Raw genomic sequence first — 27,273 nt, forward strand, 5'->3', positions numbered from 1 at the left:
TTCGACGATAGTCCACCGCTTTCTCATTTTCATGTGACCTTTTATCGCGCCCAAGCCCCAAAACTAAGGGCTATCCACATGAGCACTTTTTGCTCAACAAGGGCACTTCTAGCCCAATCACAAGGGGATCTTCAAACCCTGGGGCACCATCATGGCCCCAACCAAGGCACTTCAGGCCTAACGATGGGTAACTCAACCCAACATGGTCCTCTTTATCGACAGTTAAGGGGCCACCAACATGTACCACCAAAAGGCATGCTCTTTCAAAGGTATTGTTGCTCTAACAGGCCGACTCATCTGCACACAAGGGGTACTTCTAACCTCGAGGTACCTTACTTGCCCCCAACCAAGGCACTTCTGGCCTAACAATGGGCAACTCTAGCCCAACATGGTCCTCTCTATCGGTAGTGAAGAGGCCACCAACACGTGTCACCAAAATGTATGCTCTTTCAAAGGCCCTAGTGTGCACTTCCACAATCTACGACATAATTACTCCTCAAATGAATGGCAACTTCCCAAGCGTACACCAACTCATCCCTCTTGGTCTTCAATAGCGGTCTACCTCGATCACATGTCCAACGTGAGAAACTTGCAAACCAACTTTGGCCCAAGTGTCGAATGCAACAACCTCTTACCACTACCCAAGTTTTGATAGAGATCTGCCAACAATAATGAACCAACACATCCCAACTTTTTTCTGGTTCTAAATTGTCATCGCCACAACCTTCAGCACGGTAAGTCTCATTCCTCAATATGCCTCAAGTCACTTAGACAATGGTCTTCAGCTCACTCAACAATCGAACATTCTTCGCTCGTGGGACCTCAATGTATCCCCATACTCAAGCAGGTCATCCTCTTCTGCATGACAAATCTATTGTCCTTCATGCTCATGGTTAGATTGCCTTTCGATCCTAGCAAGGCAATTTCACACCCTTTATGGTCCTCACAGAGAAGAGTGACCACCAAGCGTGCCGCATAAATATCAACTCCCTTAAATCACCAAACTTTACAGTTTTTCAATGATCAAAATTAGTCCTCAAGTAGGAGAATGCCTACTCTCGTATCACCCCAAAGTGGTCATTTAAAATGATCTTCCTAGTCACTTGTTCAAACAAAAGGCAACTTTCAACCCAACGCTGCAACTCTCTTCTCAGAGCCAACACGCTGCAACTCACTTCTAAAGCCAACAAACATGTTCTCGCAGGAACCAAACTGATGATTCATGAACAATAATTTCTTTCACACACACAATCCAAAGAAGAACTGCCAAACACAAAGGACCAAAACAAAGATCAGCTTTTTTTGCTCAAAAGGTGGGTACTCCGCAAACCCACGACTTCACTATCCTTCACGGACACTCGAGAGAGAATATACGAGTTCAATCGAGTGTCTCATACTTGAAGGTGCAAATCTATCCAATCGAATCCAACATGCACTCTCTACATGCATAAGGCAAACACCATGTTTCACCTGTGAGCTTGATTTACAAACTGGTAGGAATATTGACTTATCCATATTCCCTTAGATAACTGAACAACAACCTTACATTTCTGCTTAATATTGACAAAATGTCACATACCACCATACCAACAACTTGCTTCCACGCTTGGTTAACAATACTTCAGCTGTGCAAATTCACATATACAAAATAAATCATCTATTGTTGGTCTTCGTACTTAAACAAATGATCATTGCACTCTTCAGTGTCACCGTAAATCGAACAACAAGGTCACCGTAAATCCTTTTGCTAAGATACCATTATCATGGGCATAAAAATTTTTGTGAGCCCATGCAGAGCCAAACTACCCAGTCTGGCCAACCTAACGGCCAAAGGCCTCGCACAATCTCATTTTCATGTGCTGAATCATTTCATTTGCCCTGGGTACCACCCCATGCACAACTACCTAAATGAAAGTTGATCAAGTGCATCTCTCATGCATATCTACCTAGTCCAGCCACTAACTTCGCACATTTTTCCTTAGTGTATCACCATCATACTTCGATGAATAACCAAAGGGGTCGTAGTCCAAGTTCCAAGGAAGGGGTGATGCTCACACCCAATCGGACATCCAACCAATCCAAACAACAATGTCACACCTCTAAGGTTGCAACACGACCTCCTGAGAGTGTCACTCGAGAAGGTTTTGCAGGTTTGTAATGGACGGGGAAAGATTATTACCATGACCGCCCAACCTTTCAGCAAGTTGATAGTTGATGCGTCATAACCAAGAAAGCTACCCATATTGCTCACTGATACATAGACATTCACTCGCCTAACTCCAAGTCACCATACTCGGTTGGAACCACCTAATGTGATCCCTGAAAAAATTAGCCCTAACCCACACACACCTGTGTGACCAACGCTACACGTGGGATATACTCATCCAAGTCAAGAGCTCTTTAACCAAGTCTCCAAAGGCAACATCCTCTGATCCGTTGGCATACTACTTAATCAAACTACTATATATCTGTGCTGCCACACATCATCGCATCAACGATGATACTATTGCATATCGCATGTCATGCTACCATCGCACGTCACTAATCAGCCCAACACATACGCATGTTCCTACACTCGATGCATTTTCTACTCAATAGAGTTCTATACTGCACATGTCTCATTCCAAAGGCTCGGTCTGGGGCAAGCGGACCCTATTGAAATAAAAAGTCGGTTAGCACCTGTCCAAATGGAAGCATGCCATTCAGATTTCAAAACCATCCCAATCCCAAAAATATAGATTAATCTAGGGCTGCTCTAGTTGTGTGATCCATCCCCAGATCCAGACCCGAACCATAGGATGGATCAACCCCAAATGTTGGACTCATCTCAATTGTTGGATTCGACCCATTTGGACTTAGATCTGGGTGTCACTGACCCAGACCATGGATCCCCTGTTGTCACCCCAATGTGCCAGGGGGTTGTCCGTCAGCTACTAGCAGCCCTGCACCATCACTTCGTGGCCTACCTGACCTACAGACCAACACTCAGTGTTCGTGTTCCCCTGATAATGGTCATGCAGTGACGGATTCCGGTAGTGATGAGTCATTTTATGGGAGATGCTCTTTAACGGAGATTCTCGCTGCCATCAACCTGAAAATTACTCCCTTTTCATGCAACGCGATCATGGCAAAGATGCGGAGGAAGAGGAGACGATATTCTCCTGGCAATGGGGGTGCTGCTTGAACTTGGACTTTTATTGCTAGGGTATGTCTTTGGGTTTTTGTGTGTCTATGATGAAGATTGTTTCATGGAATGCTTACGGCTTATGCGTCTATGAAAAGCAGATTTTTCTTTCAAGTATTATCGCTAGAAAAAGACTGGACATAGTTTTCATTCAAGAGAAAGATAAATCTTATAGATCAGGCTTTGATGGATGAAATTTGACGAAATTGTGGTTTTGTGTTTATACCAGCTAGGGAAAGATCGAGAGGCATTTTGATTGCTTGGAGGGATGGGATCAATGGTTTGATGACTCATTTAAGGGAATATTTCTATACTTTTCTTGGACTATATTGATGCTATTCCTATTGTTTTTATGGTGGTTTATGGTCCCTGCACGAGTCCACTTAAGAAAAGCTTTTGGAAGGAGCTTAAGAAAGTGAGTGATGAATTGATCCCAAGTTTAACAAATTAATGGTGTATTGGTGACGATTTCAACTCTTTATTGCAAATGGAGGACTCAAACTCATCAACTATACACCCACAACATGCATAGATTTGTTGCCCTCCATGACAGTTGCAACCTCTCGGATATGCCTATGAAAGGGAAAAAAATTACTTGGTCCAACAAAAGAACACCCCTTGTGACGAGGAAATTGAACCGGTTCTTAGACTCATTGTCGATGCTGCAACGTTTACATGACATGAATGTCTTGGTTAACCCCATCTCAATTTCAGACCATGCAATGATCTGGTTATCTTGGGGTTTTAGTGGACCATGTACATATAAGAGTTTCCAAGTGGAGCTTTGGTGATTTTGGGAACCGGGTTTTTTGGAGTTAATTCATGAGTGATAGGGGAGACACCTTGTTTGGAAAGATTGGCTGCACTAAAGCTCCATTCTAGGCTTTCCTTTGGAAGAGGAAAGTTGATAGAATGGAACAAGTCCAAACGCTCTTTGAAGTTTAAGGATTTAGATGGTTGGGAGTCTCACCTACAGATGTTCAACAACAGGAGGAGAGTGTTTTAGATGTCGAGAGAGCCATGAAGCTATAAAATGAGTGTCCAACTTGTTGGGAACATTAGTGAATGGCACAAGTGTTAATGCATTAAATAGAGACAATGAGCCAATGCACATTGGCTTAAATCAGGGGAACAAAACACTATATTTCTATGTGTACTTCAACTAGAAGAAGAATCAACAATATTGCATCGATGAAGATAGGCAGGAGATCTTTTAAGGTTTACACATCCTTCCCAATGCTTTCATTTACTTCAAAAACTGATTTACTCAATGTGTCGGGACTACATGTGATATGTCGGCCATGGCTTTCAATTCATTGAATGAGGAGGCTAGTAGGGTCAGCATTGAGCCTTTTATGATGGAAGAAATCAAGAAAGCGGTTTAGGCCTTGCCGAATGGTAAAACCCCAAGTGTTGATGATTTTTTGATTGAATTCTTCAAAGAATCTTTGGATTTGGTTAAGGGTGACCTATTTCTTTTGATGGCTGAATTTCAGTTCAATGCCAAGGTGCCCCAAGTCATGGAAAATCATTGTTTATTCCCATCCCTAAAGAGGAGATTGGTAGATTTAGGCCCATCTTATTAGTGATGTTCAAAATAATCTCAAAGATCATGGCTTTGAAGATAAAAACTGATTATAGACCCGCTCATTTCAAACTCTCAAAGCGTATTCATCTTGGGAAGGAGGCTACACGAATCATGCATTTTGACACATGAATCCATCTACTCCATAAAGGCCTCCGATAAGCCAAATTTTATTTTGAAAAAGGCTTTTGATTTTCTAGATTGGCAATATGGGGTTGGGTGACAAATCACACTCTTGGATCAAAGGTCTACTTAATGCAACCTCTATTGTGGTGTCAATTAATAGGCATAAGTGCAATTTTTTTAAGTTTAAGAGTGGGGTTGCGCCAAGGTGACCCACTCTCTCACCTCTACTCTTTGTTATGGCTATGGAGGCCCTACTAGCTAAATGGTTGTGGACGATTTACAAAAAAAAGACTGGATTGCGATTATTTTTATTAACAAATATGATCTCATCTATTGGCCTTCAAACTGGTCGGAAAATCAGAAATGTTAGAAGGGTTCGGTAACAACTCTGGCTGGTTTTTGTCAAGGTTTTCGACCGGTTGTTGGGGATGGCAGCACCACTTTGTTTTGGCAAGACAGCTGGTGAGGCGATGAAAGCCTTCTACGATGTGACAAGAAGGAAATTCTCAAAGGTTAGGGATGTTTGGTCGCATACTGATGGCACTTGGGACAGTGTGTTGTGTATAAATCTATCAAATTTGGCATTCCAACTGTGGTCGGATCTCACGAGTCAACTATCACATTTCTCTCTTGTGCAACGGGATGGCCATTCTAGGTGGACGTTAATAAGTGATGGTTCTTTCGTAACCTCCTCTTGCTATAAGGCTTTGGGTACCCTGACTGCAAAATGGCTCTCCAAAGAGGCATTATGGGGGGGAGGCCTTCATCGTAGAGGTTCTCATGGGATGGCAAATTTTACATGAAAAACTCAACACTAAAATCAGGCTAAAGAGGCATCTCGCTTGCAAGTCATTGCATTTTATGTCAGCATCAGGAGAAATCAACTTTCCACTTGTTTTGAGAATGTGACTACATGAGACACCTGTTGGACCGAGCTTGGGGTGACCTACATCTTAATTGGGAAGGTTTCATCTTGATCGCTTCATATCGAACTATTAAGGGAAACGTTGGAAACTCGTCTAGCGCGTCTGGTCACTAATAGCATGGTAGCTTATCTGGTCTGACCACAACCTGTGCATATTTAGAGGCCTCCACAGTGATTGTACTGCTCTTTTAGGTCTATTAAGGTGGGAAGTTATGGACAAGGATCGCTCAAAATGGCCTGGTTGCCCGATCAACCGGATTGGGAGAAATAGAGCAAACTTTTGATGGCTTTGCACTGTAGGGGTGATTAGCAACTTCATCACCTATTTTTTCCTGTATTTTGGTTTTAGCTCTTCTAGTTGGCTCTTGATGTCTTTGTCCCCAGTTTTCTGTTTGCTGGGTTTTGAAGTACCCGGCCTGCTACAGGTTCCTTTGTTATTCTGTCATAGCGGGCATGACATCTCATCACACTCGACTATACACCCTTTGTGATCTTTACTACTATATTAATACATTTAGTTTCTCTAAAAAAAAATCACAAAAGCATTTGCAGCTCTTTGAGTCACTACTATCTCTCCTTTGTTTCCCAAAATTTAATAAAGTCTTAAAACAGACGACTCGGTCCGGTCTGATTCGGTCTAGAGACCGAGTTTGATCAACTATTTTGGATTCGACTTGGTTGACTGAACTGGTTCTAACTGAATCAGATCGAGTCAGGTCTGATAGGGTCTCGGTTCCCTACTTGGATCTGGTCTGGTCTAGACCTTACTAAATCTAGGTCCAGTTCGATCCAGTCGGTCAGGACAGATTCAAATTGAACTGGATCTAGACAAAAATTTGGGTATAGATTCTGTCTGACAAATCTGGATCCAAATCAGAACAGAATCTGGTTTGGATCAATGATGGATCCAGATCAGAGCTAGATCTGGATCTAACTGGATGGATCAGCTTTGGATCCAGATCAGAATTGGGTCTAGATTTAGTCTGATAGTTTTGGATTCAGATCAGAACTAGATCTGGATCCAATTTGTGATTAATTATGAATTTTGATAATCCAATTGAGTCTTTAAACCAAACCCAAATGGGTCGAGATTGGGTTCAGTAAACCTAGTACTCTAAACTCAGACTGAACTTATTTTGACGTAGGATAAGTCAGGTCAAATCATAAGAATTGAAATGACCAAATTACTCTTGTATGTGCCTAATATCCAATTAAGTAAAATGGGCATAACTTTACACTATGAACTCATAATTGAGTAAGGTTTGGTGTGTTAGACTCGTATCGTAGAGAAGAATCTTTTTGTCTTCTAGTTTTGGTCAAATCAGGGGCACAAAAATTAAAGTTTGATGAACCAACTCAGGAGGGTTATTTTGATAATTTTATCAAAATATAAAGAAGTTATGTGTATTAATATAAGTATGCTTGTGTGATGATCTGATCCTATTGTTAGAACCACTTGACACTCGATTACGACCAGAGTACTATATTCATATTTGAGGTAAAGGATATTATAAGTAATCTTAGTTGTAAATAAAGCATATTGTGTTGCATGTTATTATTGATGTTATATACTAAAATGTTTAGAAATGTAGATCTTGAGTGTGAATATGATATGCATAAAATGACCATGCATAAAATTATTGCAATGAGATAATTATATACACATGTTAGTCATGATATGTCATGCATATTAGAAAGATTATTTTTATGATAACATATATATGTTATAATCTGCAAATAACATGAATTGTGATGAGATTGTTATTAGCTTTGAGTCCCTTGAATCTAGTCATGTCATGCGAGTTTTATATTGAGATTAGCATGCTTAACCTCTTAAATCTCGGAAGTGACAACATGTGAAATGGGCAATCTGGTTCACGGCCAGAGTGCAGCCACCAAGGAGAGTGGGCCGCCGATGATTTAACGATGTAGAGACTCTACCTCGTTGCATGCTTAGTATGATACAAAGTGTAAACCCTAATGTCATTCTGAGATTGAGAGTGAGATCTGTCGTAATTATTTCACAATAGCACTCGTGGGAGAACGAGTGAAACACGAACTTGACAGTAAGATTCAATGTAATGAATTTAAAATATGACTTAGGGTTATATTTACACAGTATCTAGGACTCTAAATAATCATGGATGGTTGAAAGTCATTATGGTTAGGATGTAGCATGAACCATGCAGAGTTTGAGTTTAAGTCTGACCTCTTGGTTAGCTACCGGTGGGGTTCCTCTTGTTGTTTCACTGTAGTGCCTGGTGATGTGGAGATCACTAAGAGTGTATGGTTCATAGTGTGGTCAATAATGTAGAATTGGGGTGTTCTACCCTGGTTGCTACGCCCATAAACGGCTATGACCGGTATAACCGACTTAATGTTATAGTCTGATGTGAGTGAGTGTTTGATTGAGAGAGTTAAGGGAGAATTTAAAACATACAAACCTTGTGTGGTGTGTCGAAAACTAAACTCAGATTAGGGGTTTAGAACCTACTACAATTGTAAGTTAAAGTCATTTATTGCTTATAAATATTCTTTACTGAGTTGTAGACTCATCCTCTATATAATTGCAATTATAGGCTTCAGGCATACTAGCACAGGCAAGACGTGATCGACTACTCTGACTTTGCATCAGAATACTTGTTACTTTATTTCTTGTCATTGAATACTTATGTAATCAATATTTTTGCATGTTATGAATGATGAACTTTGTGAAAAAAATTTAGTTATTCGAAGAAAAAAATTAGCCATATTTCTCTGTGTGAACTCTGTATGTTTTTTTTCTGGAAAGTAAAGGCAACCGGACTTGGACTCTCAAGGTCCCAGATCAGGGTGTTACAAGGACAAACATGTAACTTTAAATTTGTTGAAAAATACTGAAGCATATACTCAATCAAATAAAGAATTTGCTTGGAGACACGCATGCATGTGCTATCAACAACAATTGCCCCTTCTAGAATTGATTTCTCAGTGCAATAGGGTTGAGTGCAACTTTTCTTCCACACAATCAAGCCATGTCTTCTCGCATTGAACATGACCTAACTTGCATTTTAAAAGCCATTTACCACAACACCATTACTTTTGTGTAGCTTTAGATAAGAAAAGTGAACTATGAAACACAAGAGAATGAAAAGATGCATATCAAAGGATTCCTAGTACATATAAGCTTATGTGAATAAATGTTTAATGGTCACGTATAAATGTCTAGCAGTTATGAATAAATGTTCAATGGTCACAAATAAATGTGTAATGCTCATATTCCAATGGCAAGAGGCTAATGGTCCCAAAACAGCTAACTCAATTAAGTGCCAATGATCAACAATCAATTCCTAATCTAGAAGAGGATAGAAAGTCAAAGTCAAAACAGGCATGACTATGAACTTGGCTTAGCTGGGTGCTTGATCAAAGTTTAAGTCAAATATGATCAAGATTTTAAGTTCAATAAAGACATAATTTTGAGACACAATTCCAACATAAATGAAAGCTTTCAACCAATCTGCCAGATGATTTCACTCATATTATCCTCTCTTGGTAAAGGAGGAATGTGGCCAATTAGTCACCATATTATAGAGATTCTTGAACTCCTGAATCCTTGCAAGCGACCTTTGGTGAATTTGAGAGCATGAGACTAAAACTCAAGTATGCCATGTGTATGAATCTTATGATCATAGTTTTCACAAACTATCTCCATGATGGTGACCCTACGTCTGACTCATGCCATCTGAACTAGACTCATGTCATTTGGAGATCCTTGAAATTTGAAAAATGGCTTTCTTTAAGCACCCAACTCAAGTGATCCTCTCAAAAACATAGCAAAGCGACAATTTGTGATTAAGAAACTAGAAGGCAAGATGAGAAAAAAGCTTGTATGCTTTCCATTTGTAAGTATATATAATTTACATGAGGTAAACCCCTTCATTGTAGGGATAAAAAAAAACAATAATACAATCCAAAGATATACACAACTATACAAGGTAAGTTACAAGACTCCTCCAATTACGTGTGCATGATTATCGTGATCACCTCCCAGCTTGGCATACATATCACGCCTCCTGGTGTGCATGTCATGGAAAGTGACATCACGACTAGTAAAAAATGGTGTTATCATCAAGATCATGAACAATATATATGTATATATATATATATATATTACATTCATTAGATGGGTACCCAACAAATATGCAATGTATAGCACGTTGAGAAACTTGTCATGGAAGAAATTCAGAGCACAGCAGAGACAGCCAAAGGCTCGAAGGTGATCATACTTGGGCTTGGATTTGAATAAAACCTCATACGGAATTTTATTTTTTAAATAGGAGTGGGCATTCAATTAATCAGATAAAATAAGTGGTGGTAAGAATGCACTCTCCACAAAATAAAATTGGCAAGTTAGCTTGAAAGCCTAAGGCACGTGCCACCTAGAGGAGGTGTCAATGCTGACGCTTAACCCTGTCATTTTGTTGAGAGACCCTATGCAAGTTTGTTGATGATCGATGTCATTTTCTTAAAAAAGAATCGTCTTGTGTGCTAGGAATTCAACCCCATTGTTGGTCCGAATTTACTGTACTTGACAATTAAATTGCATCTTTGCCATAACACAAAATTTTGTAAAAAATTATATAAGATTCTGATTTATATCACATAAAATAGACCTATGTGCATCAATAAAAATTATCAATGATAGTTAAAAAATAATGTGTGCCCTGTACGTGGCATATCCACACCAAATATCACAATGAATTAAAACAAAGTCATTACTCCTACTTAAACTAACTAGGAAAGGTATTCGAGTATGTTTGGCTTTTTGACAAACATTACATAGAAGTTGAGAATGAAAGAAATATTTGAATCCTCTCTAGACAAGAGTGCTTTAGAAGGATGTCAAGATTAAAGTGCCATGTATGTGAAGTAGGATGATTGGCAACAAGGAGAGCCTGACTTTGGGAATCATTGGAGATGAGATGGTAGAGCCAGTCATGAACTTCACTCGCTCCAATTAGCTTCTTCATTGAAAGGTCCTGAAAAAACACAAAAGGTAGGGGAAAAATGACTGCACAATTTTTCGACTAGGTTAATTTGCTAACAGGTAACAAGGTGCACTGGAATTTAGGAACACATAAAACTTTGTCAAGGCTAAGATCTGGTGTTATTTTGGTCTTTCTTATATCATGTCCATTTGGAAGTTTAACTGGTTTGGATTTGACCACCGAGTTGACGCTAACCAGGAAACTAGAGTGGGTGTCAGTGATCCAAGAATGTGTGGATATTAGGGATATTCGATGCATTACCTACAAAGTTGGCTGAAGCGAGCTTCATATTCACGATCAGCGAGGCCAGTTGTTGTAGTTGATCTTTAGACAATTGTGAGATATTGGTTGATGGTGTCAATGGTCCAGCAGTATATAGATTTGGTGGGGAATGCCATCTGAGATTGTGAAGCATCGCTCTCTGATCCGCTCTTCATCTCAAGTTTTTGTTGATTGACGCTCTTGGGGTGATTAGGAGGATAACCGTGTAGGGAATGACATTTGGATTTGAGGTGACCGAGCATCGATCCCACAATGCTCACATTTCTGTCTTACACGAGATTTTCCAGTGTTCAGCTTGATTACATGAGAAAGATTTTGAGCGCTCCCACCCATTAAAGATAATGTTGTTGACTCCATAGAAACATTGGCTGATGGTTGCAAGAGTCTGTCTTTTCTTCGAATACACTGTTGATATTTAGCAAGGGTTCAATAGCTATGGTCTGGCTCTATATGGCTAAGAAAGACTCAATCGAGCCCATAAAGAACTGATATACCTTTCCTTGGTACTGACAAGCATTTAGTTTTTTGAATTCACAACAGGTGCATTGAGGGATAGTTGAGGAACACAACTCGTCTCATAGGAACTTAAGTGAGGTGGAGTACACAGTCATAGGAGATTGTTCTTAGCGGTCATCCGTCATCAGTTATGAGCTTTTTGAGTTGAAAAATACGTGTTGCATTACCTTGTGAAAAATGCTCCTAAAGATCGACCCAGACGTCCAGTGGAGTATCAGCCTAGATGTGTTGGCCAAGTACTTCATCAATCCTTTAAAGATTCAAGACCAACAACAACAACAACAACAACAACAACAACTACAACTATGCCTTCATCCCAAAACAATCGGGGTCGGCGATATGAACCAACAAAGAAAATCATTCTGGGTCTTCCACTTGAATCCTTCTCCTCCAATCATTTCTATCCAATGCCATGTCCTCGGTGAGGTTCAAAGCATTCATATCCTTTCCTATCATCTTCATCAAAGTCTTCCTAGGCCTATTTCGACCTCTTTTAACTAATATATTTTCCCATTTCTCCATCCTTCTAACTGGAGCATCATTAGACCTTCGTCGAATATGTCCAAACCACCGTAAACGATTCTCTCTCATCTTACTTTCAATGGGTGCAATGCCTACCTTCTTATGTATCTCCTTGTTCTGAATCTTATCTTTTATTGTATTTCCACACATCCATTTAAGCATACGCATCTCAGCTACACTCATTTTTTGAATATGATGTCTCTTGGCAGCCCAACATTTCGTATCATATAGTAAAGCGGGCCTAATAGTCGTCATATAAAACTTTCCCTTCAACCGCAATGGCATTCTACGATCACACAACACTCCAGTTGCATTTTTCCATTTCATCTACCCAACCTTTATCCTATGATTTACATCTCCATCAATTTCTCCATACTTCTAAATGATAGATCCCAAATATTTGAAACAATCATCCACCGGTATTTCTTGTTCACCAAGCTTCACTACACTCCCATCACTACTTTGTTGCTTACTAAACCGACATTCCATATATTTTGTCTTACTCTTACTCAACTTAAAACCTCTTGCTTTCAATGGTTGTCTCCATAATTCTAACTTAGCATTAACCCCAACTCTAGACTCATCAATCAAAACAATATCATCAGCAAACAACATACACCACGGCACATTTTCTTGAATTGATCTCGTAAGCTCATTCATCACTATAGCAAATAGGAAATGGCTTAAAGCAAATCCTTGATGTAACCCAACCGTTATAGGAAAATTGGTTGTCACCCCTCCACAAGTGCAGACATTGGTTACTGCTCCTTCATACATATCCTTAATTATACTAATGTACTTGAGAGAAACACCTTTCTTCATCATTGTCCACCAGAGAACGTCCCTAGGTACTCTATCATATGCCTTCTCCAAATCAATAAAAACCATATGCAAATCTTTGTTCCTCTCTCTGTTTCTCTCAATAAGTTGTCTAAGAAGATGTATAGCTTCCATAGTTGATCTTCCGGGTATAAAACCAAATTGATTCTCCGATATCATGACAACCTTCCTCAACCTAGACTCAATCACCCTTTCCCAAAGTTTCATAGTATGACTTATGAGTTTTATACCACGATAGTTTGTGCAATCTTGTATATCACCCTTATTCTTATATACAGGCACCAATGTACTCTTCCTCCACTCATTAGGCATCTTATTTGTCCGCCAAATCTTGTTGAAAATATTTGTCAATCATTCTAAACATTTTTCTCCCAAGCATTTCCAAGCCTCGATAGGTATACCATCTGAGCCAACTGCCCTTCTTGATTTCATTTTCTTCAAAGCCTCCACAATTTCTTTCTTTTGAATCTTGCGCATGAAATCACGATTCATCTCATGAAAAGGAATGGACAAGTCTCCAAGATCTTGAGCAAGACTTTCATTAAATAGCTTATCAAAATAATCTTTCCATCTCTCCTTAATCTCCCCATCTTTGACTAAAACCCTTTGTGTTTCATCTTTGATACATCTAACCATACCCAGATCCCTCGATTTCCTATCTCTCATCTTTGCAAGCCTATAAATATCCTTCTCGCCCTTTTTGGTATCCAACTTGTCATAAACCTCCTTATATACCTTATTCCTCGTGTTTCGAACTACTTTTTTAGCTTTCTTCTTTGCTATCATATACTTCTCCAAATTCTCATTATCACGACTCTTACTTAGATTTCTATAACACTCTCTTTTAACCTTAATAGCTAATTTGACATCCTCGTTCCACCATGATATATCCTTACCTAGCGGTGCACCGCCTTTAGACTCACCCAATACCTCCTTAGCCACCTTTCTCATGCCACCCGCTATCTTATTCCACATTGATTCCGAATCCTCCTCGAGACACCAATCAGCTTCCTTAACTACCTGCTCTACAAACATTCCTTGTTTAGCTCCTTTCAGTGCTCACCACTTAATTCTAGGATCTATCCTATGTCTATCACTTTTGCGGCATTGTCTAAGTCTAAGATCTAAAATTAAGAATCTATGTTGTGTAGCTACACTTTCTCCCGGTATAACCTTACAATCGATGCAACAACCCTTATCTCTCTTTCTAAGTAGGAAAAAATCTATCTGACTCATATTAACCCTACTTTTAAATGTTACTAGGTGAGACTCACTCTTTCTAAACCAAGTGTTTGCTAAGATCATATCATAGGATTCAAGACCATCATATCTTTTTTATTTTTTAGGAGAGGGTGTTGTGTGTTCTCCCCGAAACACAAATTTGCGTATTTTGGTGTGTACGAAGGAATGTCTTGGGACCCATGATAATTCATATGCCAATGTTGCCCACGATGATTTTATAATAAAATAACATATAAAAAAGGTAGATATGCTTTTGACGGAAATGCCCTTCTATAAGATAGATATGTGTTGGACAAAAATGTCCTCCCGCTCCTCGTTAATAGATTTGCATGTTCTGCCTTTGTTTTTAGCTTATGTTACAACACATGGCTGCCTTCTCGTTCTCGCCTGATGAGTTGTGGAGCTTGATTCATAGTTTTTTCCCTTATAGAAGGGGGGGTCCGGGGATTCCCTCCGACGCGGGTCCCGTTGTGCTGTCAGTGGGCGAGGGTCTGGGGGGGGCGCCCCTGGCGAGGGGTCTCTGGGAGGCAATGCCCCCCAGAACAAATTTTTCTTGGACCCGACTTGTTTAGGTTTAGGGTTGTCGCCCTTGCCTTGTATAAATTCTTTTTTCTCTTTCTCTCTTGTAATTGTTGAAAAGAGCAATAAGATTTCTCTCTGGGCGGTCGTAGTTTTTTTTACTCTTTCTAATTTGAGGGGAGGTTTTTCACGTAAATCTGTGTATCCCTCTTCTTTGTGGTTTGATTATTCTTGTTTCTTCATTTTCTTGCTTAAGTGTTTCCTAACACTGCCTTGTGTAGAAATCAAATCAGAGAGTAGCGATTTACAATAAAAATCATATAAGAGAGTAGCGATTTATAGTAAAAATCAAAACAGAGAGTAGTGATTTACAATATAAATTAGATCAAAGAGTAGCACTTTACAGTATAAATCAAATAAAAAAGTAGTGATTTACAGTACAAATCAGATCAAAGAGTAGCGATTTACAGTACAAATCAGATCAGAGAGTAGCGATTTACAGTAGAAATCAGATAAGAGAGTAGCGATTTATAATATAAATCAAGTTTGTACTGTAAATCGCTACTCTCTGATTTGATTTCTACTATAAATTGCTACTCTCTGATCTTATTTCTACTGTAAATCGTTACTCTCTGATCTGATTTCTACTGTAAATCTCTACTCTCTGATTTGATTTCTACTGTAAATCGCTACTCTCTTATCCGATTTCTAGTATAAATCGCTCATCTCTTATCTGATTTTTATTGTAAATCGTTACTCTTTGATCTGATTTATGTTGTAAATCGCTACTCTCTAATCTGATTTCTATTGTAAATCGCTACTCTCTGATTTGATTTCTACTGTAAATCGATACCCTCTTATCTAATTTTTATTATAAATCGCTACTCTCTTATCTAATTTTTACTATAAATCGCTACTCTCTTATCTGATTTCTACTGTAAATCGCTACTATCTGATCTGATTTCTACTATAAATCGCTACTCTCTTATCTGATTTTTACTGTAAACCGCTACTCTCTTATCTGATTTCTACTGTAAATCGCTACTCTCTTATCTGATTTCTACTGTAAATCGCTACTCTACTCAGTTCAACGTTGCCACCATTATCTCTATTGTAAATCGCTCTTCTATGTCTACTCAGTTCGACGCTTGCACCCTGGTATCATAATGAACAATAGACAGAATGTTGATTCCTCTGGTAGTTCAACTATTTCTCATGAACAGATGATGACAAAGGGTGCTCCGGCGATAATAGACGACGGCGACGACAAAAGGTGTTCTGGCGATAGCAGACGATGATAAAGGGTGCTCTGGCGAAAGCAGACGACGACAAAGGGTGCTCTGGCGACAGCAGACGACGACAAAGGGTGCTCTGGCAGCAGTAGACGATGACAAAGAGTGTGTCGTCAAAGGGAGCGCCTGTTACAGCAAATGGTGCATCGTCAAAGGGTGATCCAGAACGTTTAGGGCGACATATTGCAAGGAGCTCCTGTTAAAGAGAAGTTTACTTCTTAGGGCGAAAATGATGATGATTTTAACCCTTTCTGGCGAGAGGACATTTTTGTCCTTTACTCGAAACATCATTTTATGACGCTAATGGCAAAAAAGGGTACTTAAGTCTTTGCAAACACACCGGACTCTGATGCTAAGTGATGCCGACACACACGGTGAAACAAGCCCCACATGCTTACATACGTGGTGCTCATTCAGACCCGAGAACACGCGCTTGCGTGTTCCGGGGGGGGACATATAACCTGCTTCGTTCTAGAGAAAGATAATATCATTAACAGTAAAAAATCAGTTACATAGTCAATGAAGATCCACAGAAAGATAGTAGAAATAGATGCAAATAATAAGGTGTGATGAGATATCACACCATCAGCCATACATCAAAAAAATACAGAGGAGAAAAACAGCACTGATGTAGCGTACTTAAACGCTAGAGAATGGCCATGTTCTTTCCAATTCAATCGACGCCCCTTCTCCGTGACTTCCCATCTCAGCTGGTCCAAAATCCCTTCAAAGTCACTGGCTTGTCCACTGAAAATGCGTTGGTTCCTCTTCAGCCATATCAACCTCCAAGCTGAGAGAATCCAAACACGACAAACGAATTTTCAACGGTTGGCTTTTGATTTTCATTGCACCGGTTCCATGCTTGTAGGTCTGCTAAAGCAGATTCTGGTTTTAGCAGCTATCCGTTAAGGGCCATTTTCATAGCCCTCCATGTTGGGCAGTTATCGTCATTCAATAGGGATGAAACAATCATTGCACCGGGATTAGCTGACTGGTGTAAGAAGCATGGGAAAATTGAGATGAATCTTCATTGTTGGAAGAGGATCCATATTTTTTCTCATCTTTAGAAGCCATGAATGAGGGCAGAAAAACAATGGAGAAAAGTGCTTCTTTACCACAAGAAGCTGGACCTTGATTGTTGAGATAAAAAAATCAAGAATGAAACCCAAAGATATGTACAACTATACAAGGTAAGTTGCAAGACTACTCAGTGCATGTTATCGTGATCACCTTCCAGCTTGGCATACATATTGGTATGCATGAAGATAACGTCTAATAGTGATCACTCAATCTTGCATGGCTGGTTTACCGGCTATATTCATCTCTACAATAATAAAAAAAATGGTCAAATAATTTTGCCTTGGCCTCATGGATTTTTCACAGGCTTGCCTCTCATTTTGTTGTATCTTTATGGTTTTGGCATCTACCTCTAGTATTTGACCATCATTATGCACCATAGAGGAACCACAGCTCTAATAATTGTAACCTAGGTACAGGGATAACTTGCAAACCATTGCCGGCTGAACCTTTAAGGTTGAAACCTTGACCATTGTCCTAAAAAAGAGAGAGAGAGAGAGAGAGAGAGAGAGAGAAACCCAAGTCTATTCGGTTTGTCTACGAGGGAGAAGTGGGCTCCACTTTCTCATAAGTATAGTACCCCTATGACCTCATTCCTTGATTCAATTCTTAAAACTCTATGCAAGGCCATTTATTTAGCCTAACGAGTAAATAGAGTAAGACTGGACACACTTAACAAGATTCTGACCCAGAACCAAAACTCCAATAGTCGCTGGACCGTTTTAACAGAATCCAAACCAAATAACCTTGGGTTGGATTCGATCACCGAAACACGCTTTCAGAATCCCGGATTCCAGCTGGGTAAGTGTTCTGCATGTGATAGTTGTTGATTCTCCCATTATTAGTACAGTTACGAATTTCTGCACATAAAGTATGGTTCTTTTTTTTGTTAGATTCTCATTTTCTTCATTGAAGGCAATCATAAATAGAGAATTCTATTTTGAAGGTTGTCATATGCAGATTTAGTAAATATGGTTGAAGTTCTTGTGAAGTTTTGTGGCAATATAGAGGTTCGTTGGTGCACTAGCATAGATTCTGGTTACTTTTAAAGAGAAAGACGCACATATAACAGCGAATTTTTAACGTGGTCATCCACGATAGTAACTCCACTCCTTAAAATCGTGAGTGGGGTTTTTCCACTATATAAATACACAACACATACCTTGGGAGTTTTACATCTACTCCCAACATGATCTAAAGATAAGATCGACCCATTTGGATCTTCACGGTAGACATCTCGTAGGACTCTTCTTTTATCTACATTTGTAACCGATCCTTTCTTTTTCTTATCCTGAGTGGCTTTATCCTTTTGGACGTTACCCTCATTTCTGTTCCTCATCACGTTGCATTCTATTATCCTTGTCCTCATTTGAGCTAGACTCTTCATCACGTTGCATTCTATCTCCATTTGGGTTGTCTACATCATTATCTTGGAACTCCTCATCACGTTGCATTCTATCTCCATTTGGATCTGGACCTGCATCTGCATCTTACTATCAACTTCTACTATGTATTTTTGGCATTATTGAAAGTCACATATGAGATGATTGTTATTCCCAAGTTCGAGACTAGTAGGCTGTCTATGCCAATTCCAATGTCAAACCTTGGTTTCACTTGGAACCTGCGTTGTTTGAGTTAGCTGGAGGGGAGAGGAGAAGCTGAACAAAACCTTAAAATAAAATTAGTATATCCTACATGCATTATTGTTTATGCAAACATAATGAAACACGTATTCAGGCACATACATACACGCATATATAGTTCCAAGATGTGAATAATATGAGTGAGAGTTCAAAAGTCCCGAATTTACCATTGCTTCAGTTGGTTCCACTAACCACCACTCTGAATTCTCGTGCAGGAACAGTTAAAGAACATTAGCTATCAAAACTAAAGTATGGTTGTCTTAGCCCTACAAAGATTGTATGGCATCTTTCTCATATAGAGACAGAATCGATATTATCTGATTCGTTTTCTTCAAAATTCATTAAAAACAAGGAAACAAAAAGAAATATATTTAGACTAAAGTCTTCTCACAGAAAGCAGAAACTTTGTAAGGTTTTCAATAGATTGTTTCAATCACTTACCTGGCCTTCACATTTTTTGGATGATCCATCAACCTGCTGTGTATGGCTGGAAAAAAATTGTGCCACCCTATCCAACCCAAAGAAAGGAAAAAATAGAAAAAAGAATATATTGAAATAATTGGATAAGATCAAACAAGCATACATCCTAAAATGTAAATATGTACATCTACTATCAGGTTGTGCTTGACATCTTTGCACTCCTTTCATGTGATATCCATTTCTTGAAAAGGTAAAACGGTTCAGAATATATTGAATTGAGTTATAGGGCCAAGTCTCCCTTTGGAAACCAACAATCCTTTACTGCTGCAGAATGTCCTGAACCTTCTGCTGGAATCAAACAAGCCTTTGCTTATGACAGTTTTTCTTTTTTCTTTTTTTTTGGATGCTGATATGATCATCGTATCTACCATGGAGTTTTCTGCAGCCCAACCATCTCAAGGTGGTTCTTTTTTTTCCAGTAGGGTCATCATCATGCTTTGCTAGCTGAATGTGCCAAGGGCCAGTCGAAGCGGCCCGACCAACCTTGCTTTCATAATATATATATGGAACTAAATTGTAAATCGTTAACATATTTTTTCAGGCGTCTTGCTAAGCTTGAAATGGAAACGTCGTGGGAAGGGACCACCCAAGAAGGGCCAGGGAAAGCGTGCTCTTAATTGTAAATAATATGCATTTAGCAGATGAGTTTCTTTTGATAAGTAGCACAAAAATGATGTACTATGAAAATTTTAATTGTTGCTTCTGTTGAATGCTTGAGCAATTTCACGGACTCAATTTTGATGGTCCAAAAAGATTAGGGATGGCAGTGGGGCGGGGCGGGGCGGGGGACAAGGTTTCCACCCCCGCCCCGCCTAAAAATTTTATCCTCCACCCCCGCCCCGCCTCTGCGGCGGGGATGGATTTTATCCTCCACCCCCGCCTTCATCCCCGTTTCATGTCCTCCACCCCCGCCCCGTCCCCGTCCCCGTCCCCGCCCCGTCCCCGTCCCCGTCCCCGTCCCCGCCCCGTCCCCGTTTCTGCCTTCATCCCCGTTTCATGTCCTCCACCACGATCGACGCAGTCTGCGCCCGGTATGCCTCCTCGAAGGCGGAGTTGAACCGCCTGAAAGCCCGCCTCGCGCTTTCGGCATCGATCACCACCGGCATCTCCGCCATGGCCGCCACGACCTCGCTCCACGCCATGCGCTCGTAGTTAGCGACGTACTGCCGAAGCTTCTTGGTGTGCATTCGTACCCAAGCGTCGCCGAGGACGAGTCGGAGATCGGAGCTCTGCACCTTAACGATGATGTACTGAAGATTGTTCGTAAGGAAGAGGTAGGAGAGGGGTACGTCTCGGTAGAGCTCCGCCCTCCCGTCGAGCTTGCAGAGGAGGCTGAGTATGAGGGTGGAGCCCCCCCCCCCCCCTGCGACGGCCAACGGTGGTCGGCGACGGCCCGGCTACAATGATAATGCGGATGGGGAAGGGGAAGAGGCGACGGCCCGGCTCGGCGGCTCCAGGGTTAGGAAATTAGGGAAGGGAGTTAGGGTTAGTAAACAGTAAAAATATAAAGGGTTGGGGGCGGGGATGGGGCGGGGATGGGGCGGGGCGGGGCCGGGATGGGGATGGGCCGGGGCCGGGGCGGGGATGGGGCGGGGCGGGGCCGGGGCGGGGATGGGGCGGGGCGGGGCGGGGCGGGGGAACGTGCCAGTCCATCCCCGCCTCCACCCCCGGACGGGGATGGATTTTAACCTTCGTCCCCACCTCCATCCCCGTTTCATACCCTTCATCCCCCGGTCCAAACGGGGCGAGGCGGGGCGGGGCCCCGCTTTCCCCCGGTCCACTGCCATCCCTAAAAAAGATTGTCATAATAGTATGCAGGATGTCTAGAAGAAGCTGTCTAACCTATCTGGTCTTTTCAAGTTTTATCAAAGCACTTGTTCTGCCACAAAGGAAAAGATGAGCGCATGTTTCTGGAAGGGCCCCAAACCTGATTTGTATCTAATCTGACTATATAAGCAAATCTCTCTCTCTCTCTCTCTCTCTCTCTCTCTCTCTCTCTCTCTCTCTCTCTCTCTCTCTGTGTGTGTGTGTGTGTGTGTGGTATGAGCATGTGCAAATTGTCTTCTTGAGCCCGTCATTATTTTGTCTAAAGACTGACAGCAGCTTGTGAATAGTATATCAAGTCTAGCAGACAACCATGTCTGCTAGACTTGATATACTATTCTGGTTGAAAAATACATGGATTTCAAATTATTATCTAAAGATCAAACCAAACTGGATTGGATTCAATTTTCATTTAGACTTAGATTCAGCACACAAAATGATTTTATTGAGAATCGAACTTGTTAAAACAAAAGTAATTATCATTCCAAACTTAATCATAAGCTATCAACATTTAACAATAGCATTTTTAAATATAAGAGACAATGTATCAATCTAACTGAGACCCAAAATTCCTAAGATTGATGATTCGATAGAACTTGGTATCCCAACATTGCCGTTGTATCATGCCATCGCACCATTCGTTACTGCTCAGCTGAACATACCACATAAAATAGGTCAGACTCATGAAAGTTTAGCATGTAAATACGCCAACCACATAACGATTGAAAAAGATAAAATCATACATTTAAATAAAGTACATTACAATCATACATATCAAATGCATACATCTTATATTCATGTATATCAGAATCATGCAAGCAACATAACATAATCAGGCATATTACATTTATGCAAAAAATATTTCATAAGATATCTTAATCATAAATATATTCAAGATATCCAACATATACATTTAAACAAGATATTCAAGCATGTATTTTATCATTCAATAACAATCTCAAAAGTTGTGCTAATAAGTCTTTGTTTCTCTTAATTAATGATCCTAGGTACTCGAGATTCAATCATTGAAAACAGTTGAGACTACAATGGGTGTTTATTATGAAATATATTCTTTTATTCTTCAAAGTATCCAACTACCCAGATATCCAGAGTGGACAGTCCGTAACTGAGAGTAGTTTCCGCAAAGGCATCATTCAAAATAAAATTGCAATCCAGGTCTAACTACAATAATTGAGACCTATCACCTAAGACACATTGATTGCCCTAGTCTCCTAAACCTATGAGTGATTGAAGACCATCTGAGATGTCATTGCTCCCATAAAATATGAAATGTCAATCAAGGTTGTATCACCTTACTCCTCTAAAGTAAGTATAAAAATCTGAATGAGTTATTGAGTTCTTAATTAAGTGAAACATAATCACGTGTACCTTAAACCATTAGGCAAGTCAAGACTTCATGGCTCAAATACTCTTTTATAGTAGCAAGTATATTAGAATGCATGCATATTTTTCCAATTCAAACCAAAATGATTTTCGCTATGTACTGATCCTCTAGTTCGAGTTGCATTATATTTAACAAAAAATGATTGAAAATTTATATTTATTTTCGGGTTAAAAATTTTGGGATGTTACACTCGATCTTAATTTGCTAACAGGTTAAGTATCTTGAAACGAATTAAGCGATCTCATGTTTCATGTTGTTTCACCAATATTTTTGCTGCAGATCTTTAAACATTTTTGTACTTCTTGGATGAATGGTTTTTTGATAAAAGACAAACAGTTTAACAATTGACGTTAACTAAAAACGTGTATATAGCTTAACACGAGTCTTCTTTAGATACATGACACTTCATAGGCATAGAGGTCTGACTAAAACGGTTGAACAGCAAACTAAGCTAGCACCTTATTTCACACGAAGGTTTTTTCTTAAAGTCGATGTTGTGAATGAAAAGTCTTACTTGAACACGATAAGGCAAAGAAAAAAAAAGTATCTTGTCACTAAAAATCATACAAAAGACGACTGACATTTTTGAAAAAACCAAGTCTCTTCTAAAAAGATGATGACAAAGGCGAGCTTTTTAAAAAAAAACTTGGATAGACTTGACGAGGTGAGACGAAATTGAAAAAGAACATAACATAATGAAACTGATGTCCAGAAATGGGCCCTTGAGACAAATGCTGGGTTTAAGATGATCCATGCGCTTATCAAGAAAGGTATAAGATTGTTGGATGTCCATCTATCTACACGAAGATCCTAAGAAGAGATTGGGTAGGCTTTTCTTAAGGGTTTGGCTAAAATTTCTGCAAGAAATAAGTTTAAAAAAAATGCAACATGAATGATGAATGATGATAACAGATATGCATGAAAAATGTTGAGGATCTGGGAGGTGGTAGCTGTCAAATTCATCCTTTAGTGTAAATACAAAGGAGAAAGAGCCTCACTTCCCATCCAAAATGCATAAACATCCATCCTAGCCCCGACGGGACCACTATTGGCGTCTGTCCAAGATTTTGCCTTGGGAACACCAAATGCATAAACGCCCATCCTAGCACCGAGATTCCAAACAGGCCCTAAGAAAAGAAAACGGTGTCTCAGGTAATGCTGGTCTTTTTAAGCAGGTGATGGATTGCTAATATGGAGACATTTGTAGCATTCCAGTTAGAATTTTAGTTTAAGTATATCTATACATGAAAACAAAACCTGAATACAATCATAAATCCTTCCAGGCTAATTCGTTCCTGCTTCAGTTACACAAAAGTACTTGAACTCACAGAAGCATATCTGCCGTTCCTTGAACCATTGTGATCTCTTCTTTGCTTCCCAGAGTTTAATGGAGTATTCAAAAAGACAGATCACTGATCTCAGCTGAGTCGACCATAAGCTGTCAGTTTGGGCTAATTCAAGGTAGAATGTGGGACAAAATAACTAAGTCAACAGTTGCAGTAGAAGTTTAGCACATCTGCGACTTGGATCAAGAAACCTCCGTCATAAAGAACTCCTCTGGCACAAAAAACTTCAACCCAATGGCCTGAAAAGATATTTCAAGACACTTCTGAGTGCTAGGTCAGGCAAATAGTATCATGTCATAAATCAATGTCAAAAAAGAGAACTGTAATACGACCCAACCCACACCTGTTTGGAGGGTTTGGATCAGGTGATGTTGAAAATCACCACTAGTGATTTTCAATATCCACCACATCCTACACGGAGGCATGTCTGTACCACCAAAATGCCCTGGTGGTACGAAAATGCCCTTGAGAGGAGCCTAAAAGGACTCCCCATGTGGTGCTCTGTACCACCATAATGAGGGTGGATATTGGAAAATTCACCATTGGTGATTTTCGATATCACCTGATCACAACCCTTGTTTGGAAGCTTATAACTACATGAATCTGTCATACAAACATTTTGTTTCTTTTTCATCAAATTTACGTATTGTGAACACTCAAGTTACGTTCATCATATCCCAGATAAGCAAAATTCAGAAGGCCAAGCAATAAACAAATGCCCAGATAAACCCTTGTGTATTGCATAAATTTATTGCAGTTTCCATCCATTATTTGCATTAGGATGAGTACGGCTGTAAAAGGGCACTAAATAATAATACTGAGAGAACCGTAACTGCATGTAGGGATTCCATGTAAAATAATTTACAAATATCCCCCAAACTGCTAAAATCTTAAACTAGATTTGCTCTGAGAATTAGCGTTGTAAACAATACACATTTGTGTCAGATATCCGACTGACCAGAACCCAACTAAACGAAATTTGGTTCAAAAATTTTGATCTGATTGTCTACTCTGGCGGCATTCAATTTTGAATTTTAAAATCCAGCTAGATTGGGATCTGGGTTCAATTTTCTCATTCAATCTGATCATATTCTTACAGGATGATGCTTTTAAGTTTGAACCAGGCACATGTCCAGGAATGGCTTTCAAAAATCCTAATAACAACTCAGCCACCTTGGAAGTCGCAATGCTTGCTTGTATCCTATCTCTCAAGTACCAGAAATAACAGCAAACAGATATCACTTTGATTTGGATCTGACCAAACCTGAATATTTCAAAGGATTTTGGTCAGATCTGATTTTAATTTTTATAGATTCAGTAGAAGGATTTTTGTAGGACTCTCAATCTGAATGTCTTTGATTAAGGGAATACCGAAGTAATCGGAGTTGGGAATCCCAACATCTAAAACAAATCTAATCCTTTACATCTCTATGACTAATCCTACTGTTGTTTCAGTTTATTATATGTCTAGTTGAGATATATGGATTGGTAGGGAAAGATAATGGATCAAGGGATCCTAAATGAAAAAATATTGTAGATGAAGAGATTAATGTGAAAAAGGCAAATTGGACTTTGTGAAAACTGGCAGTTGGATGGATGTACACAGCTTTTTAACAACTAGACCTCATCAAAAAACACATGCAACCAATTACTCCCATCTAAATGAACAAGCATGAAGAAAGAAATACAAAAGGAAGAGAATATGCTACCTTGGCAAAACCAATATCAGTGTCACTGTGATCATTGACTCTCCCTGCAGCATCTCCAACATAAAAGGATCTGAAATCCAATTAAAAGTGCATCTTAAGCCAATTTCTTTGCAGAAAGTACATGATGTAATAAGCAACAAGTTGGAAGCAGAAGACAGTGGCCAGAAAAAAAATATAGCAAAACAAACCCCAAAACTACCAATAGCCAAAGTTTACCCTATTCTATTGCCTAGGCATTAGGTGGTCAGCAGAGTTGCTTATGATACATAAACCACAGAAAAACACAGCTGCCACATGCCAGAAACCTTTAGGATTTCCACTATCTTAAAGGGACACTACCAATACCAATTCTTGCTTTAGCTGGAAAACAGTGATGGCATACCTTTTCACATAGTTGTCCTTGCTAACTATTTAGAGTCAATTTCAGGCTGCACTTAACCCAAAAACGAAAAAAAAAAAGGAAAGAATCTCCCTTGGTTTGGCACCATTTCTAACACCAGATTGGCCAGAGACTGGCAGGATGGCATTATCCATCCAACCAATTAGGTGGCTAAATCACAGGGACACGGCTAACTGGGTGCCGCACCCGCGTCGATGCGACGCGGGTGCACGTGCGGGTGCGGCACCCGGTGCGGTCAACGGGACCCTGGGTGTGGTCAACGCACCCAGGGTCATTTATGTACATTTTTTGAACTTAAAAAAACGAGGAGGGTCGAGGGAGGGGAGGTGCTCAGCACCACCCTCCCTGGCAGACCCAGAGCCACCACGATGGTGGCTCTGGTCCACCGACTTGAGAACATGAGGGTCGAGGGAGAAGGAGAAGAGAGAAGAAGACTCGGGGGAAGGGGGGTTTACCTGAGAAGGCCGCGGAGGGCGCTGAAGCCGTCGGCGAATAGGGTGCCCGCGGGAGGAGGGTCGACTGTCGAAAAAACGTCGTGAGAGAGGGAGAAACGAGCGGTGGGGCTCATCAGGGTTCCGGTGACTGAGGGAGCTCGAGAGGGAGGGAAACCGAGGGGGAGGAGAGGGTAACAGAGAGAGGGAGAGGGACGAGCACAGGAGGGTGGGGGGGAAGCTATCGGTCAACGCTCCGGCAAGCCGTCGGCCGACGACCGGAGGTCGGCCGACGACCGGAGGTCGGCCGACGACCGGAGGTCGGCCGACGACCGGAGGTCGGACGAGAGGAGAGACCAGGGCAGGCGGCGGAGGTGGGGAGGGTTTTCTCGAATGAGAAAACCCTAACCCCTCTGTTGCTTTATAAAAGCACGGGGTGGGATATCCAGTCTGGGTCAGGTCCAGACCCGACCCAGGTCCGACCCAATTTTTTTTAAATCCTGGGTTTTTTTTAAATCCTATATATATATATATATATATATATATATATATATATATATATATATATAATTTTTTATGTTTTTGCCGCACCCCCACACCCAAGTTTTTTGAAAGTGTCGCACCCCCGCACCCATGTCACATAGTTAGGTGGTAATGGTACCAGAAAATGCTAGTGTATCACCTCTGCAGTACACTGAAGTACAAGAAGACATTTATGCCTTAGTGGTAACTGACCAATCAATCAATTTTGAAAGAGAGACAATGATGAATACAGATAGTTGAAGTTTGAGGTTAGTCGGGAGTGGTGGGTAAGAGCCCTTAATTTTGTGTTACGAATTTGGGGGTGTAACTTTTAATCCCAATGATGTTTCTCAATATGGAAATATTTGCGAATGAA

General features: G+C 40.3%; 1 protein-coding gene across 1 annotated transcript in view; it reads right to left on the reverse strand.

The window, feature by feature from the left end:
- Positions 1-23,684: 23,684 nt before the first annotated feature.
- Positions 23,685-27,273, reverse strand: part of LOC149844755 (polynucleotide 3'-phosphatase ZDP-like) — a 28,966-nt gene continuing 25,377 nt past the window's right edge. The window contains exons 11-12 of the mRNA XM_089995253.1: positions 25,545-25,614; positions 23,685-24,074 (exon numbers count right to left, since the gene is read on the reverse strand). Coding sequence (XP_089851379.1) covers positions 24,018-24,074; positions 25,545-25,614 — 127 coding nt within the window. The 3' untranslated portion in view covers positions 23,685-24,017. The remainder of the gene's footprint in view (positions 24,075-25,544; positions 25,615-27,273) is intronic.

The sequence above is a fragment of the Nuphar pumila genome, chromosome 2 (assembly GCF_984573655.1).
Source record: "Nuphar pumila chromosome 2, dmNupPumi1.hap1.1, whole genome shotgun sequence".
Lineage (NCBI taxonomy): Eukaryota > Viridiplantae > Streptophyta > Magnoliopsida > Nymphaeales > Nymphaeaceae > Nuphar > Nuphar pumila.